General features: G+C 44.0%; 1 protein-coding gene across 1 annotated transcript; it reads left to right on the top strand.

Moving 5' to 3' along the window:
- Window positions 1–113: 113 nt before the first annotated feature.
- LOC117366611 (ADP-ribosylation factor 5) lies at window positions 114–17,730 on the top strand. Its single transcript, XM_033958173.1, has 6 exons — window positions 114–266; window positions 732–812; window positions 6,547–6,656; window positions 6,901–6,972; window positions 10,503–10,628; window positions 15,210–17,730. Exons 1-6 carry the CDS (start codon window positions 200–202, stop codon window positions 15,294–15,296), a joined length of 543 nt encoding a protein of 180 aa, XP_033814064.1. The 5' UTR covers window positions 114–199; the 3' UTR covers window positions 15,297–17,730.
- Window positions 17,731–18,608: the final 878 nt, after the last annotated feature.

The raw sequence follows: 18,608 nt of genomic DNA, 5'->3' as shown, positions 1-18,608 counted from the left end.
TGACGTCCTTCGTTCCCGCTGGTCCGGCTCCTCCTCCTCGCCCGGTTCCACGTCTGCTTCCGGGTCAAGCACCGCCTTCGGCCCAATGCCAGCAGTGACGGGGGCGGGGCTGACGTCCTTTTGTTCCCGTTGGTCCGCTACGAGCGGAAGCCGGAAGCGGAAGCGGTGACAGGGAGAGGGAGCGAAGGCGAGGACAGTTATGGGTCTCACCATCTCTTCCATCTTCACCCGTCTCTTTGGCAAGAAGCAGATGCGCATTCTTATGGGTGAGTTGTGCAGACCAGGGTCCTTTCCTTCCTGGGTTGCTCTCTGGTGCTGCTTCTGGCATTTCCCCGACCCTTCAGTGTCGCCTTACTCTAAAATATTGTACTTCAACCCTTTTTCCTTTTGTTTTTGTCTCAGAATTTGGTCTTGTACATATAATTGTGGGTTTTGTTACCCCTGACTTTTAATATGTAATTCGCTTAGAAATTAATATTACTGTATAAACGTTTGCATCAAATTTTAAGAAACATGCCTTTTGTTCTGTGTTATCTTGAGCTGATACTGTGATGGGGGGTGTCACAGCTGATGGGTTTGTTAGTAATGCTAATAATACTCGATTTGGGTTTGGCAGCGCTCTTTGGCAGCTACTGACCTGGCGCAAAGTGACTATGGATGTCCCTCTCTCCTCGCTAGGGTGCTTGGCTGTTCTTTCCTTTCTTTAACGTGTACTTTTTCTCCCCTTTCAGTTGGCCTGGATGCTGCTGGTAAGACCACGATCTTGTACAAGCTGAAGTTGGGTGAGATAGTTACCACCATCCCCACCATCGGTAAGAGCAATTCTTCAGAACACAAAGGCAGGCTATGGGTGAACACTCTTGTTTTACTAACTTTTGTCTGCAGTTAAATTTCTAGGAGGGTTGGTGAAATAGCCTAGTGGGAGTAAGTTTTACGGGACAGAAATTTCACCTGTCCCTGCTCATCCCACAATGGAATCTAACCCGTACCTGATAAGATCAGTTCTATCCTCACCCACTTTCCACAGTTAATCTCCTCCTACGTGATCCACATGCAGCCCTCTGTTTCCTTCCAACCCCAACAACCTTTTGGATAGTATTTCAATGTGAGTATTCCAAGCCTCGGTCTAGTGTTCCATTTGCTTCTCTGGGCATTCCAAGCTTCAATCTGGTGTTCCAGCTGCCTGTCTCCTTGCATTCCAAGCTCCATTCTAGAGGGTTCCATATTCAGTGGATGCCCACAATCCCTATTCTTATGCAGCTTTCTATTAGGGAGGCAAGGGCTCAAATCCTCCTTTGCTCATTCACTGTCCTTGTCACTTCATGCTCTCCTGCCTCACGTATAAACTAGATTATTTCCTTGTCCAAGTAGGCTTACATAGGGTTACCAGATTTGTTCACACAAAAAAAGAGAACACATGGCCCCATTCTGCCCCAGTCCTGTGGACGCCCTCCAGACAGCTCTGAGCACCTAAATTCGGACAAACTGCCAGGTTTTCTAAAACCACACAGACATTCCTCAAAAAAAGGACATGTCTGGGTAAATCCAGACATATGGTAACCCTAGGCTTACAAACTACATTGATTTAGAAAGATGAGTAATAAAATTTCAAATCTAAATCCAGGTACCAGAGATCTTCAAATAAAACCAGTACTAATAAGTTGGAAGAGGCTCGCCATTGTTTGCAAAGTAATATTTAGAATGTGGTGCATACTTTGGTGCATACATTCAATAAAATGTAATAAATGAATAATAAAAGCAGTTAGAACTTCAGCTTGAGAACCAATAGGGGTTTGGAACTCCGGTCCTTGAGAGCCGTATTCGTCGGTTGTTCAGGATTTCCCCAATGAATATGCATTGAAAGCAGTGTATGCAAATAGATCTCATTCATATTCATTGGGGAAATCCTGAAAACCCAACTGGAATACGGCTCTCGAGGACCGGAATTCCCTACCCCTGCAATAGAAGATGCCCACCTTAGCCTTGGGAGCCTAGGTTAAGCTTCCCAAGCATTGGCTTGGGAACCAGACAGACACCCACTGAAAGCTTTGGAACCTCAGTAAAGAAACCAAAACTACAGGCTGGGGAACCTGTACTAAGTGACCCACCTGTAGCTGGTATTGCACAGCTATCAGGCGTGACCCCTATGGCAATGAGGTTGCTGGTTCAAATTTCTTGAACTAGTAATGGCAGTGCTACAATGGACTAACGCAATCAAATATTTTCCTCATAAAAAATAAAAACCAGTTTATAACTTGAAGAGCTGACCATATTTTGATGTTAGTGTATGCCATTACTATGAAAACTTCCATGACTTTTGACCCTTGTTTTCCGGCACTGTTTGCTTGTGTTGAAAAACAAAACCAGTTTTTTCAGGGGGTCTGAAATATGCCCTTTCTAATAGTTAGTTTGAAAATTTTTCCAGAATATTGTTTTTTTGTAAAACCTGGTTAAAAATACTGAATGTTTGACTTTTTTTTTATTTTTAAAAAACACAAACTTTAAATTTAAATTATAAAATAATTAGATTAGTTTAAGCTGAAATCATATATTTGAGAATAAAGAATGACATAAGAACAAATTTGTCCCCATCTCCGCAGGAACTCAATTTCCTCGTCCCGTCCCCGCAAGTTTAGTCGCTGCCCCTGCCCCATTCCTGTAAGCTCTGCCTTAACCACAGAAGCTTCAAACACTTATGATTTTAAAGTGTTTGAGGCTTGTGCAAATGAGGATGGGGCAGGGACAGGAAAAGAACTCGATGGGATGGAAAAATGAGTTTCCCTGGGGACAAGGACAAATTTGTCCCCGTGTCATTCTATATTTGAGAACAGTCATGTCTCAAATAACAGACAGCGTATTAGAAATATGGCAAAAATGTAGTGCAATGATACTGTATCCAGTCATATATTATGCTAGTAGATGTATGGTATTATCTGGATTATAATACTTTAAATAGCTTTTTTCTGCATACTTTCAAAAAAGACGCCTCAGCCCCACCACTCCACCGCCTATAGTATTTTACACAGCGGGAAGCATATTGTGGCGCTTCATCATTGGCTGTCGATTTTTGAATGTTATTTTCTCCTTTTAGTTTATAGTTTATGATTTTATCTTTAATAAATATTCTTAAGAGATAAATATTTCAAAAACACCTTGCTTCTCAGTGTCATGATATACGTTTTAAAAGTAGATAGTACTTATCTCAGCCAAAACCAAGGGAGTCAGACCCGACATGTTTCACACAACCGAGTGTTTTATCAAGGGTCTCCCAAGGCTGCCGCTGTCATCCGACTCCTGTTAACTTGTGATCTTTTCTCACAAGTTAACAGGAGTCGGATGACAGCGGCAGCCTTGGGAGACCCTTGATAAAACACTCGGTTGTGTGAAACATGTCGGGTCTGACTCCCTTGGTTTTGGCTGAGATAAGTACTATCTACTTTTAAAACGTATATCATGACACTGAGAAGCAAGGTGTTTTTGAAATATTTATCTCTTAAGAATATTTATTAAAGATAAAATCATAAACTATAAACTAAAAGGAGAAAATAACATTCAAAAATCGACAGCCAATGATGAAGCGCCACAATATGCTTCCCGCTGTGTAAAATACTATAGGCGGTGGAGTGGTGGGGCTGAGGCGTCTTTTTTGAAAGTATGCAGAAAAAAGCTATTTAAAGTATTATAATCCAGATAATATCATACATCAAATAACAGACAAACTTTTACAGTGATAGCTTCATTATTACAGGAGCTACAGAAGGCTAAACTTTAGAATTTTTAACACAGTCCATTTTTTGGGCCTACTTTGAGACTTTTTACATCCGTTAGTTTCAAAAAAATGAAAATCTGCTTTAGTTCCACTGAATAGATCGTAAAAAGTTGTATAAGATTGTCAAAGTTTCATTTGTTTAGGTCAAAGAAATACTTTGACTCAAAGTTGCCAAAATTATGCAGGTATACTATACGTGGTTGTGGTATGGTATCAAACAAAGAGCTATATCTCCACAAGTATTCCACTGATGGATCTTAAACTTTACCAGAGTTCGTTTGGGTCATGTAAGATTCAACATACAAAGTTTCATCTAAATCCATGATGGTGAAGCAGGGAGCCCTAGACCACTTGACATGGAAAATGACCCATCTCTGGAGGCACCTAAAGTCATTTCTGGTGTTAAACCATACCTCCGTTGACTTTGGGTATTGGTAGGCATCTCCATAGACGAGATTCCATTGCTGGAAATGTAGGTGCTGCTTATTTTTTTTTTTTTTTTCTTAATGCAATTTTAATTGCTTTTAAACACGGTCAATTATCACGTCGCATAAAGGCAATTAAATCGGTTAAGTTAGGCTACCACTGCTTATCTTCTGGCACCACTTCCAGGATCAGGGCCAAAATATTTGTGTGAACACTGAACAGTAGTCAGTATTCATCAGTGTGGTTATGGAGCAATTATCTGAGAATGTACCAAATTCTTACCACTGTGCAAGTTGGCTCTCTCATCTCCTGTGTTTGGCCTTTGCTTCTGAGTAGTTAAATGTATACCGTATTTTCGCGGATATAACGCGCACCATTGTAAAACGCGCACAGGGGTATAGCGCGCAGAAATCACGATGATATGTACAAAAACTTTTCTATACCGCGCTCAGGCATATAACGCGCATGCTGCCCGACTCTCCGTTCACCCCCCCTGACTTCCGTGCACTGCCCTGACTTTCCGTGCGCTGTCCCGACTCTCCGTTCACCCCCCCTGACTTTCCGTGCACTGTCCTCCCTTGAAGTCCTGTCCCCCCTTGAAGGTCTGTCCCCATCCTGAAAGCCTGATGCCCCCCCCGACGTCCGATACATCCCCCCCCCCCCGGCAGGACCACTCGCACCCTCACCCCGAAGGACCGCCGACTCCCCAACAATATCGGGCCAGGAGGGAGCCCAAACCCTCCTGGCCACGGCGACCCCCTAACCCCACCCCGCACTACATTACGGGCAGGAGGGATCCCAGGCCCTCCTGCCCTCGACGCAAACCCCCTCCCCCCAACGACCGCCCCCCCCCAAGAACCTCCGCCCGTCCCCCAGCCGACCCGCGACCCCCCTGGCCGACCCCCACGACACCCCCACCCGCCTTCCCCGTACCTTTGTGTAGTTGGGCCAGAAGGGAGCCCAAACCCTCCTGGCCACGGCGACCCCCTAACCCCACCCCGCACTACATTACGGGCAGGAGGGATCCCAGGCCCTCCTGCCCTCGACGCAAACCCCCCTCCCCCCCAGCCGACCCGCGACCCCCCTGGCCGACCCCCACGACCCCCCCACCCCCCTTCCCCGTACCTTTGGAAGTTGGCCGGACAGACGGGAGCCAAACCCGCCTGTCCGGCAGGCAGCCAACGAAGGAATGAGGCCGGATTGGCCCATCCGTCCTAAAGCTCCGCCTACTGGTGGGGCCTAAGGCGCGTGGGCCAATCAGAATAGGCCCTGGAGCCTTAGGTCCCACCTGGGGGCGCGGCCTGAGACACATGGTCGGGTTTGGCCCATGTGCCTCAGGCCGCGCCCCCAGGTGGGACCTAAGGCTCCAGGGCCTATTCTGATTGGCCCACGCGCCTTAGGCCCCACCAGTAGGCGGAGCTTTAGGACGGATGGGCCAATCCGGCCTCATTCCTTCGTTGGCTGCCTGCCGGACAGGCGGGCCAGGGGGGTCGCGGGTCGGCTGGGGGGGAGGGGGGTTTGCGTCGAGGGCAGGAGGGCCTGGGATCCCTCCTGCCCGTAATGTAGTGCGGGGTGGGGTTAGGGGGTCGCCGTGGCCAGGAGGGTTTGGGCTCCCTCCTGGCCCGATATTGTTGGGGAGTCGGCGGTCCTTCGGGGTGAGGGTGCGAGTGGTCCTGCCGGGGGGGGATGTATCGGACGTCGGGGAGTCGGCCGGGCAAGAGGGCTTGGGCTCCCTCTTGCTCCGATCGTGGATGCGGGTGCGGGTGGGAGCGCGTGCGAGCGGTCGTTAGGGGTGGGGGTGCGAGCGGTCCTGCTGGGGGGGTGAATCGGGCGTCGGGCGGGGTGGGAACTATGTTTAAAAACTTTTGTATACCGCGCTCAGCCATATAACGCGCGAGGGGTATGCGCAGTACGTAAAATCACGTATAACGCGCGCGTTATATCCGCGAAAATACGGTAAATTTCCATACCAACACCAACATGCAGGTCCCCACTTCTTTAACCCTACCAGATCTCTATCCATTATTTTACTGCTAATTTTGGGGGTCTGCCCCAAGCATTCATAAGTTTTTGTCATGCAAAGCAAGAATAAGCCAAGAAGGGATCCAGGGTGAAGACGAGGCCTGTGCTCCTGCACTGGTGTCCCATCACTCAACAATTTTGTGCTTAGCTGGAGGATGGTCACTGGGCTTCATTGCTCTGTCACCACTGCAATATTACTTAATTGGAGGGGGAGCACATATGTGAGGAAAGCTGTCACCTCTGTTTGCTTATCCCATGTTCAGGATAATTTGGGCACCAGCACAGTTGTCTAAACAAAAATCTGTCTCGCTTCTTTTCAATGTTTTCAGGTTTCAATGTAGAGACAGTTGAATACAAAAACATCTGCTTTACAGTATGGGATGTAGGCGGACAGGACAAAATTCGGCCCTTGTGGAGACATTACTTCCAAAATACTCAGGTATGAAAGTGGCCACGGGCTTTTAGGACAGATATAGCATCAAAGCTAACTTAAATATAAGAGTGGCTGAAGGGTCTTGGGGAACACTAGAATTACTACGTAACACCCAGATATGGGAGCGCTGAAGAATGCCTATGTAAAATATTAAGGTGATATTTCTCTATTGGGTTCCTTTGCCTTCCTCTGTGAGACTTGGACTTGTCTGTATTATGTGCTGTATTGTAATTCATAACTTCTTTTCCAGGGACTGATATTTGTGGTAGACAGCAATGACCGTGAACGAGTACAGGAGTCAACGGAGGAACTGCAAAAGATGGTGAGGGGTTTCAAGTTGAACCAACATGATTGATTCGGGTCTGTCTAATGCTCTTACATTCTTTAGGAAGAGGGATATGCAAAGGAAATGCAAAGGGTCTCGGTCCATTCATTGCTGATCAGGAGTAGTGCCAAATTGCCTTGCTGTTTGTTGTGGGTACAGCCACCCCTGGAAGGTATCTAGTTGGGCTGAATATAGTGTTACTCACCTCTGGGTTTTTACTTTTGTGTAAGTTGTATTTGAGTATTTTTTTTTTTTTTTTTTCATACTAAAACGCTGCCACAGTGGCCTCTTGGATTTCTCCAATTTTTATTTTTTCAAAGTTGTCCAGAACCTTCAAATCGCATCCTTTTGCCTCAAAACTGGCAGGGATGGAGTCCTCTGGTTCTTTTACTTTTATTTTTTTTTTTAAACATATGTTTATTGAACGTGAAAAGGGTCACAACCTGACAAAATACAAACTCAAAAAACAATACCAAAGCATTCAAATACAGGAAATGTGCAGCAAAAAACAACGAATCCCACAGAAGAGCTATCCTTGCAGAAGACCCAGAAATACAATAAGACAAAAGGAAAAACAAGGCTCAGTGCCAGGTGCTAACACCGAAAATAACGGGAAAAGGAAAAAATCGGGAGCAACAAGTAGAGTGCCCTTCCACCATTTTCGTAAATGCAGGCTCTTTTACCTCTAATTCATGCCAGAGTTGTGCTGAATAGTCATTTGAAGAATGCCCTTGTGCCACGTGCTGTGCAGCACATGAAGGGGAGGTGGGAGAATCTAGCTTAGCCTCCCCTTTAGTCTCTAGGGCTGAGGAACCATTAGGGGTCCTGTTTCAACCTCCAAGTAAGCACTATAAAGTCAGGGCTGAAGCCTTCCTCCCGAGGATAGACGGAAGGCTTTTGGCATATGCAGAGGTTTGGGCGCAGATCTCAGTCAGACCACTGGGTGCTGGAGGTCATTCAGGTTGGGTACAAGCTCGAGTTTGCCCATCCCTTAATAGACTGGTTTGTGGACTCTGGTGGGGTGCCCAGAAAAGGCATTCAGAGTCTTAGCAACAGTACAGAGACTTGTAGAATTCAGGTCATAGAACCAGTGTCACCAGAATAATCTGGCTCGGGCAGATTCTCCATATACTTCATAGTGCCCAAGACAGGCTCAGAAGATTGGAGACCCAACCAAGCTCTCGCACACATCAATGAGGCCCTGAAGATTCCACATTTTCACATGGAGACAATGCAGTCAGTAAGCAGCAGTAGCTCTGGTGGAATTTTTAGCTTCCCTAAACTTGACAGAAGCCTACCTTCACATTCTCATGTTTCATGAGCTCAGGAGTTTCCTGAGATTCTAGGTGCTGGAGATCCATTATCATTTCTCGGCACTCCCTGTTGGTCTGGCAACAGTACCCTGCACGTTCACCAGAGTTATAGTGGTTGTAGCAGCACATCTCCAAAGGGCAGGATTGTAAGTGCATTGATACCTGGACAACTGATTGATCAGAATTCTGTCGCTCGCGGAAGGGGAACAGGCAGGTGGTTCAGGTCTTAGAGAGCTTGGGCTGGATTGTAAATTATTGAAAGAATCAACTGGTTCCATCCCAATCGCTGGAATACTTGGGAGATCTATTTAATATGGCAGAAGGTCAGAGGCAGAAGTTTTGCACTGTGATTTTGGACTTTATAGCCAAGTCAGTTCCATCTGCAAGGCTCTACCTCTAAGCGCTAGGCTCTATGGTAGCCACTATAGATGTGATTCTGTGGGCGAAGGCTGACATGCAGCCTCTCCAGAGTGCACTTCTGTTGTGGTAGTCCCCACAATTGGACTTTATTCAAATGACACTCCCTTGGTTTCCGGATTCCCACAGCAGTATGAGTTAGTGGCTTCGTCCACAGTCGTTATTAAGGGACATGCCCCTCAGAATAGCATCACGTGTGATTCTCACAATGGATGCCAGCCTGTTTGGATGGGAAGGCCATTACAATGGTCGTCCAGTCTAGTGGAAGTGGTCAGCCTCCCAAAGAAAGTTGTCCATCAATAGATTGGAGCTTCGTGCCATTTGGTTGGCATGGCAAAAGCTGGATAAGATTTCTGAAGGACAGGCCGTCCGAGTCTTCTTAGACATGCTACAGCGGTGGCATATGCCAGTCACCAAGGAGGTTCCAAGAGTGCACAGCTGAGCCTGAAGGTTCACTTATTGTTCCGGTGGGCAAACATATACATACAGGGGATATCAGTGGCTCATGTAGCAGGAGTGGACAGTGTTCAGGCAGATTACTTCAGAAGGCAGACCTTAGACCTGGGAGAAAGGATGTTATCTGCAGCAGAATTTCAGTTCATTGTTCTTCGATGGAGTCGGCAAACTTTTGATCTGAGGGCTCCAGAGAAGAACAAGAAGTCGGACTGTTTCTTCAGTCAAAGATCCGACTCCAGAAGTGAAGGCCTAGATGCTATAGTCTAGCTATGACCAAAGAGCGAGCTCTGGTATGTGTTTCCTCCACGACCTGTGATAACAAAGATTCTCCACAGAATAGCAAACCACCCAGGGAGAGTGGTCCTTGTGGCTTTGGGTTGGCCGTGCAGGCTGTGGTATGTGGAGCTAGTGCGTCATCTGAGGGACAAAGGTCTCAGATTGGTTGCCTCTGAACCTGCAATCAGCTAGTGGCTCTGTGCAGGCAGGAGCAAAGAAAGGTCATTCTTGCCATGGTTCACCGCTGGACCACCAGGGATACTAAATGTATGTGGGGGAGGCGGGAGGGAGGTAGAAATTCTTAGAATTGGCTGGGACAGGAGGCAGGAGGGATCCCAGGTCAAATGGCAGGCCCGGTAGAGGCCTTCAAGTCATCGGAAGGGAGGGGGACTGGGTGCAGAGACTGGCAGGGGAGGGAGGGAGTGAGGTGGAATAGGGTGCAGAACCTGGCAAGGCACTGCAATTGAATATTAACCTCCTCCCCTAAGGTTTTCATTTGAGTCAACCATTTCTCCCTTTTTTTTTTTTTGGGGGGGGTGAAAGGTTACCTTGGTTTATATTCTGGTCAGTTTATATTCGAGTATATATGGTATTTTTCTGCTTGTATACTCTCTCAATCAGACAGTTCAAGTCAAAGCTGAGATTTTGATGTCTGTCCACCCTTAAGGGTATAAAGAATAATTTATTGCTATAGCACATTGGGAAATGTTTGAACTCCATAAATGTTTCTGATTTGAGTGGTTATTCCAAAGTTTATATTGTTCCATTGCAACGTTTAACATATGTATTATACTTTCAGAGCAGAACATTACTGTATGTCTGGGAGTCTCCCCATACCCGTCCTTATGTGTATTTATATAGGGCTGCACCTGCTTTGGTACAAACTGAAAAGGACAGCAGAGCCCTCAGTAGAAGGAGGAGGAGTTGAAAACCTGGAATGGATTCCTTCTGCATGGCTCATGAGCATAGGGAGAATACCTTACTGGCCAGAATGACACACCTATCTACTAGAACAGATATAAGCAAGGTAAGAGCCTAATCTTTTTCCTGTCTTTCCTCTTTCAGTTACAAGAGGATGAATTGCGAGATGCTGTGCTACTCATCTTTGCCAACAAGCAGGATTTACCTAACGCAATGGCAGTCAGTGAGCTGACAGACAAGCTGGGCCTACAGAGCCTCCGCAGCCGTACTGTACGTGTTGCTTAGAACATCTCCCTGTTAAGATTTTCTGCTATTATAGCTTGTTAATACAAGACTGTACAATTTATTACTTAGTGTGAAAAAGCACACCACTTTCATGTTTCTTAAATTGAGTGAGTGTGAAATAATGTTAGCTGTTCCATATGAGTTATCTCTCCGTGCTCATAAGAGCACTCTTAAACTGTTTTCTTCCATACATGATATTTTGGTCTTTCTTTTTTCTGACCTTGTATTATGCTGCCACTGCTAGTCTATTTGCTCTTTATCTTATGCTTTCTTTATTTCTACCTTCTGGCAGAAGTGTCTGTCTGATATTTTGGTTATGTCATTTACTTTTTTCTTATAAAGGTGATATCTGCTATGCTCTAACACCACATATAATAGATTATGGCTGACTTACATATCCTTTCTTTTAATGTGAATGGTTTGAACCATCCTATTAAAAGAAAAAAGATAGCCAACTATGTGTCTAATAAACATCCTGATGTGATATACTTACAAGAGACCCACCTCCCGCCCACTGCCTCCTTGAAATTTAAATTGAAGGGATATTCCACTCATTTATATTCTCCTGCAACTCAGAGAAAAAAAAATGGGATATCAATACTTCTCAGTGACAAGCTATCCCCTGTTGTTCACTCTATTAAAACGGATTCTGACGGTAGATGGTGTCTAGTACATGCTGCGTTGCACTCTGTAGATTTTGTGTTCCTTAATATTTACGCTCCTGTCTTGGACCACCCAGATTTTTTTAAAGACCTTCAGCTGGCGTTAGTTGAACACGATTCTTGTTCTCTGATACTGGGCGGGGATTTCAATCAAATTCAAGATACTTACATAGACAGATCATCCTCTTGCAGACCCTCCAAATCCAAATCTTTTGCAGCTCTACATGCTTTAAAAGAAGCCTTCTCCCTTGTAGATCCATGGCGCTTATTAAATCCAAAAGGTAGGGAATATTCCCACTTTTCACCGCCACATAACACCTACTCGAGGATTGATTTCTTTCTTCTTTCCTCTCCTCTCATTCAAGATGTGACAAACGCTATCATACACCCAATATCTCTTACAGACCATGCAGCTATTTCTTTGCATTTATCTATTTCTGCTCCGCACAAAGAATCTCCTTCTTGGCGACTTAACAATACCTTACTCTTAGATGAGATAATAGTGGACAAAATCAAATCCTTTACTACAGAATTCTTCGAATTTAATACAAAAGATCCAGAAATTTGTCCTTCTATCATCTGGGAAGCCTACAAAGCTTCTCTCAGAGGTGAATTGATTAAGCTTGCTTCCTGGAAAAAGAAACAATCCATGCAAAAAGAAAAAGAATTGGAAATTTCTATTAAAAACCTAGAATTACAACATATGTCTACTCATTTACATGATCCATCCTTATTCCAACGTATTCAAAACCTTAAATATGAATATAATACTTTGGTCTCTTGCACGGCCCGAAGAGATATCTTTATTTCAACTTCTGGTCACTATATGGGAGATAATCTCATGGGTCGCCCTTTAGCTAGATATCTCAAAACCAAATCAAAACGTTTACAAGACCCATCAGGACAATTAGTAAGAACCAGACCGTTGATTTCCTCCCAATTTGAAAAATTCTATACTGCCCTATATCATTCTGAGTCTTCGGCCCCTGATTCGGACATAGATTCTTTTCTTGCTTCTTTAAATCATCCGACTATATCGGAATCTATTAAAACAAAACTAGATGCTCCTATAACTACAAATGAGATTGAGACTGCTATATCTTCCTTACCCGCTGGGAAAGCCCCTGGACCAGATGGTTTTACTGGTGAGTTTTTTAAAAGTTTCCGAGCTCTCTTGGCACCTCAACTTCTAACATATGATTTCCTCCACTCCACTCCGGACAAACAATTTAACTTCACTGAGGCCACCATTGTAGTTATTCCCAAGCCAGATAGGGATGCTACTATGGTTAAAAATTTTCGTCCTATCTCTCTCCTCAATTTGGATTACAAAATCATGGCGAAAATTCTATCACTAAGACTTAACACAGTGATCCCAACCCTCGTACATAAAGATCAAACAGGATTCATCAAACAAAGATATATAGGAGATAATATACGTTTATTTCATCATATAAATGCTCACGCTAAAACAATGTCGGAGCCTGTGATTGGCCTGGCCATCGATGCTGAAAAGGCCTTTGACCGAGTGGAGTGGCCTTTCTTATTCCGAGTACTGAAATGGTACAACTTTGGTTCCTTTTTCACAAATTGGATAGAAACATTATATCGTCAACCCACGGCCCGTATCCTGATTAATAACTCTCTCTCTAATAGATTTTCCCTTTACAGAGGTACCCGTCAAGGCTGTCCCCTTTCACCATTATTATTTGATCTAGCATTGGAACCTTTATTATCTGCTATCCAACAGTGTTCCCTAATAAAAGGTATTCCCTCATCCAATCGAGACATTAAATTGGCAGCTTATGCCGATGACGTTCTCCTCTTTCTCAGAGATCCCCTTTTCTCTCTACCCCATCTCATTCACATAGTTTCCCAATATTCTCGTCTCTCGGGATACTCTGTCAACTGGGAGAAGTCGGAGATCTTTCCTCTCAATGACCATATTTCCTTCTCAGATCTAGCTCACTTCTCTTTTCCATGGTCACAAGGAACTGTGAAATATTTGGGAATCCTAATTCATAAAGATCCAGATCATGCTCAGGATCTTAACACAGCCAAAATCAAAAATTTAATTTTAAATACTACAACGCGTTGGTCTCCGCTTTATCTGTCCTGGTGGGGTAGAATAGCCTCCATTAAAATGACTCTGGCTCCACAAATTAATTACATTCTTTCTATGCTTCCCCTTTTATGCCAGAAAAAATTCTTTCATTGGCTTAATATGAAAATTTCTGAATTTATTTGGAACAAGAAAAAACCTCGTATTGCTCTCGCCAAGCTGAAGGCCTCTAAGATTAATGGCGGCCTAAATCTACCAGATTTTTACTACTATTACATTGCATCATTAGCCAAATATGGAGCTCAATGGATAGTTGACTCGAACCCTCAAGATCAACCAGCATGGTTCGAAATGGAACGCTTTTTATGTACACCACTACATGTCTCGTGCTTTCTTACAGTGTCAATACCTAGACACTTGAGAAGGTATTCTTTATTATGTGCAACGCAGCATGCTTTATGCCTATTAGATGCAGCGGCTGAAATTCACGCTGATGAAGGCCCACTCATGTCCCTTTGGAATAACTCTAAAATTCAGATCAATGGAAGATCCCTCTCATGGAAAAGGTGGCAGCGGGCGGGTGTGTGGTTTGTTCATCAATTGATCTCCTCTAATTCTTTTGTCCCCTTTGATATTTTCCGTTCCACATACTCACTCCCATCCTCTGTACGATCACAATGGCTTATGCTTACTGGAATATTAGATAATATACATACACGCCCTGATTTTATGACCTCTATTCATACTGTTCGCCATTGGTCTACTCTGGCTTTACTGAAGGGTAAGGCAATATCTCTTTTTTATGGTATACTAAGAGATCACTTCTTCACTTTTTCAACTCAATCTATGAACCATTGGGACTCTATTTTGAAAACCACGCTTTCTGAAATAGATTGGGAACTCTTCTGGTCTTCCACAAATCGTCCTCTTTTATCATCCAGAGTTTCACAATCAATGTACTTTGTTATGTGGAATGCAGTATGGACTCCATATCGTAAGTGGAAAGCGAATCTACAACAAGATTCTACCTGTTGGAACTGTCTGAAAGCACCCGGAACTCTCGATCACATGCTTTTCCACTGCAATATGGTTCATTCCTTTTGGCTTCGTATTTGGGATACCATAAAATCTGTCACTAAATGTTCAGAAGTGATCTCCATGGATATTATAATTCTTCGTTCTCAACACCCATGTTTTGCACAATCAAATTGCCCGCCTAAACTCATTGACACTATGTTCGTGACAGCTCTAATGCATATTCTGAAAAACTGGAAATCATCCTCATTGCTAGACTACACCTTTTGGTGGAACTCCTTGAGTATGTACCATAAATTTGAATCTTATGCATATGAAAAGAAATTGTTTTCTCGATCTTCCACAAATTTGACACGAAACAAATCACCTTGGACATTCCTAGATTCATATGTTCGTTCTGCTCTATAGACACTTCTGCCTCTCTCTTTCTCTCTCTATATCTCTCTCTATTTCTCATTCTCTTTCTTTATATTTCTCTCTCTTTCTCTTATCCCTCCTGCTTCTCTGTCTTCTTCTATTCCTTTTCTAAGCAGTTCCAGATACTCTGGATCCTTCTCATTAATCTAGTTTTATTCAAATGATTGTAGATACGAATATTTGATACATGATTTTTATTATGATCTATATGTTTGAACTGCTTTCTGTTTATAATTCCTATAATATTCAATAAAACCATTGAACTAAAAAAAAAAAAAAAAAAAAAAAGAACATCTCCCTACCCACTCCTATCCAATTCACATTCCTCCCCCTCCTTCCTTCCTGCCTGTCCTGGTTAACAGCGTCTGACCATGATTTCTTATCTTACAGTGGTTTGTCCAGGCAACCTGTGCAACCCAGGGCACTGGCCTTTATGAAGGTCTGGACTGGCTATCCTATGAACTCTCCAAGCGTTAAGAGAAACCAGCAGCACTTGTACACAAAGTATATCTGTAACTTGTTTTCAACTTCAGCCTCATCTGGATTATCAGCGTGTTCTTAACTGGTCGAACTGGACACTCCCTATATATCTCACTGGAATTTTTTTCTGCCTCCTGCAATCAGGGCAGCACCTGCCTTTGACTCAACCAGTAGCACTGCAGCAGCAAAGGAGGACATACAGAAAGCAGGGGCAGTATTCCTCATTGAGGGACTCGCAGCAAGGACCCTGTTTTTGAACTTCAAAATCTGTGGGTGGATCTGTGTATGCCTAACACTGTTTTCTTTTTTCTGTTCCCAGTAAGAACGGTTTTTATGCTGAGGGGGTGGGGTGGGAAGGTGCTCTGGGTGGGTGTAGTCTAGCAAGTTTGGCTCTAGCCGAGACCTCTTCCTTACCAAAAGATGGCACTTCTTTTACAGATGGTGGCTGTTGGCCCCTCCAGGCTCTGCTGCCACTGAGTTCCTTGAAATTTAGATTCGGCTTCGGTGGGGGTGGTGAAAAATGCTTGTGTTTTTAATGTTGTGTAGGGAGAGATACAACTGATTATTCTTGGTGTGAACAGCTGGCTCTGTATGTTGAAAAATATAATACTTAAAACAGGGCATACAAGCCTGGTGGATATTGGACCTGAATGCTGTATGCTGGACTTACCTTGTGGTAGGCCTGTGATTTGTTGTAGACTGTGTTCTTCGCTCTTGATTCATGGCAACAGATTCTCTGCTGAATCTGCTTGGTGATTATTAATTCATGCTCTTTTAAAATTTAAACTATCTAGTTTAGTTTGTAGAATAGTTGGAGCCTGCTGGTTGGCCGGCCACTAACCTGCGCTATACTTCTGTTGGGTGGGGACTGGGAATGATGGTTAGCCTCCTGCTACACTGCAGGCCCTTACCTAACACCCTCCCAGTCCTCTTCATTGCCAAATGTGCAATGCAAGCTTGAATCGCACATCTCAGCAACTTGCATAACATAACATCAATTTATAGACCGCATAACCCAAAGAGTTCTGTGCGGTTTACAAAAGATTAAATAAATATTAACAGCAGGGTGAGAGATCAGAGGAAGGTAACTTGAATATCAAAATGAAATAGAGTAAGAAATAATTTTGAAGGTATTAGTGCCTGAGACACTTGGAAAACAAATACGTTTTCAATTGCCTTCTAAAATGTAAGTAGGAGAATGAATGCAATAACACGTTCTTAAAGACCTTATTCCCAAGTGGCTACTTCGTATGAGAGTAACCCCTGCTCCGACAGAAAGAAGTAGAGAGCATGCGATCTTCAAAGATGCTTTTGAGTAGAACTGAGAAATGTTTCTATTAGATAAGATGGAACCTGACCAACAAAGACTATTATAGAAGCAGGTGCGATAGGATCACAGCCTGAGAGTATGGGAAGCGGCAACGAGGGTGTGAATGTATCACACCAGTTACCCCAGAAAGACAGCCCGGCCTCATACTGCTTAAGCTCATTGCTGGCTCTTTTGCAGGTAAGAGCCTTTTGGACCGGCATGCGTGCTGCTCTTGTGCATTACTACTGCTCTCAGTTACTTTGTCCTCTTTCTCCAGGGAACCTGTGCAACCCTGGACTGGCTGTCCTATGAACCTTCCAAGCATTAGGTAGAGTGTGAGCCCACCGGGACAGAAAAGGAAAAATACTTGTGTACCTGAATGTAAACCACTTAGGCTATAAGTGGTGTACAAATAATTAAATAAAGTAAGCCCTGTCGCAGGTGCATTTCTTTTTGAGGCACCTGCTCTCTGAATTAACCATAGGATCTACTTGCAGTATTATTGTAGATATCCCTCGCATGCATAAACTGCTCCCCAGCAGTGCATGTATGTGTCCAGCTACAGCATCCATACTTCATTGTGGCAGCAGACCAAGGTCCTCTGGATCTGGAAGAATGGAGACTTGCTGTGGATTGTGGTGAATGAATTGTAATGCCACATAAAGATACCGGTAGTTAATAAATCCCAATGATTAAATAAAAATACTGCATCCTCTTTGCAGGGCCAGCTTAAGGGGGCACAAATCTAGGGCCAGCATGATGTGGTAATTTACAGCTGCGCAGGCCTGCTGCATCCCAGGTCCTCTGCACATGAAGTTTTTTTGGGGGGGGAATGCATCAGGTTTCCAGCACACACATCTCTTGGCGGTAGTAGAAGCAGTAGCATAGCTCCCAATAGGGAAGGGACATTGCAGGACACTTGGGCTGTTAGAAGAAGGGAGGATGCTGGATGTATTGGGGGGTGGGGCTTGGCCTGTCTCTGGCAGGTGCATAGGGATGAGGGTTCAGCTACTGTGTCGCACACTCTTGTGCCAGCCCTGCCTCTTTAGATTATTTTTCATTATGTAATAAACTGTATTCTAACTTCAAGGACGAATAAATGTGCATGTTTTTTGATGTGTTCTACTCCTGTGTTCATATACACTGAAGTGAAGTGAAAAAATAATCTCGGGCTATACTGAGACCATGCAATGAGGGGCAGAAACAAAATAGCACATGTACTGAGGTGTTGGGATCAGTGGCATGTTATATACAGAGTTACTATAGTATATGACAGCAGATAAAGATCTAATACCTTAAATACTTCAAGTGCTACACACTAAAACTAAACCTTACAAGCTGTTGCTAAAAAGAGAAAGTAATATTCTTCAAAATGAGACGATGGATCTCAAGTGTCTGCGGTTATTACCGTTAGAACAGGGATCTTAAAGTCCCTCCTTGAGGGCCGCAATCCAGTCGGGTTTTCAAGATTTCCCCAATGAATATGCATTGAAAGCAGTGCCTGCACATAGATCTCATGCATATTCATTGAGGAAATCCTGAAAACCCGACTGGATTGCGGCCCTCAAGGAGGGACTTTGAGACCCCTGCGATAGAACTAGTCTTGGTAAAAAACCTACATGCAGACTATCATCGGTCCAATTGTCTCAATTTTATAGTTTTATGTGAACATTGTTTATTTATATCATTCTTTTAGACCAGTGGTTCCCAACCCTGTCCTGGAGGAACACCAGGCCAATTGGGTTTTCAGGCTAGCCCTAATGAATATGCATGAAGCAAATTTGCATGCCTATCACTTCCATCATATGCAAATCTCTCTCATGCATATTCATTAGGGCTAGCCTGAAAACCCGATTGGCCTGGTGTTCCTCCAGGACAAGGTTGGGAATCACTGTTTTAGACTATTTTTAGAAGTTTTTTTTTTTGGTATATATCTAGTTCAGGGGTGTCCAATGTCGGTCCTTGAGGGCCGCAATCCAGTCGGGTTTTCAGGATTTCCC

This window comes from Geotrypetes seraphini, chromosome 9, assembly GCF_902459505.1.
Source record: "Geotrypetes seraphini chromosome 9, aGeoSer1.1, whole genome shotgun sequence".
Taxonomy (NCBI): Eukaryota; Metazoa; Chordata; class Amphibia; order Gymnophiona; family Dermophiidae; genus Geotrypetes; species Geotrypetes seraphini.
Note: the sequence above shows the minus strand (reverse complement) of the source record. Positions and strands in the feature narration are given on the sequence as shown.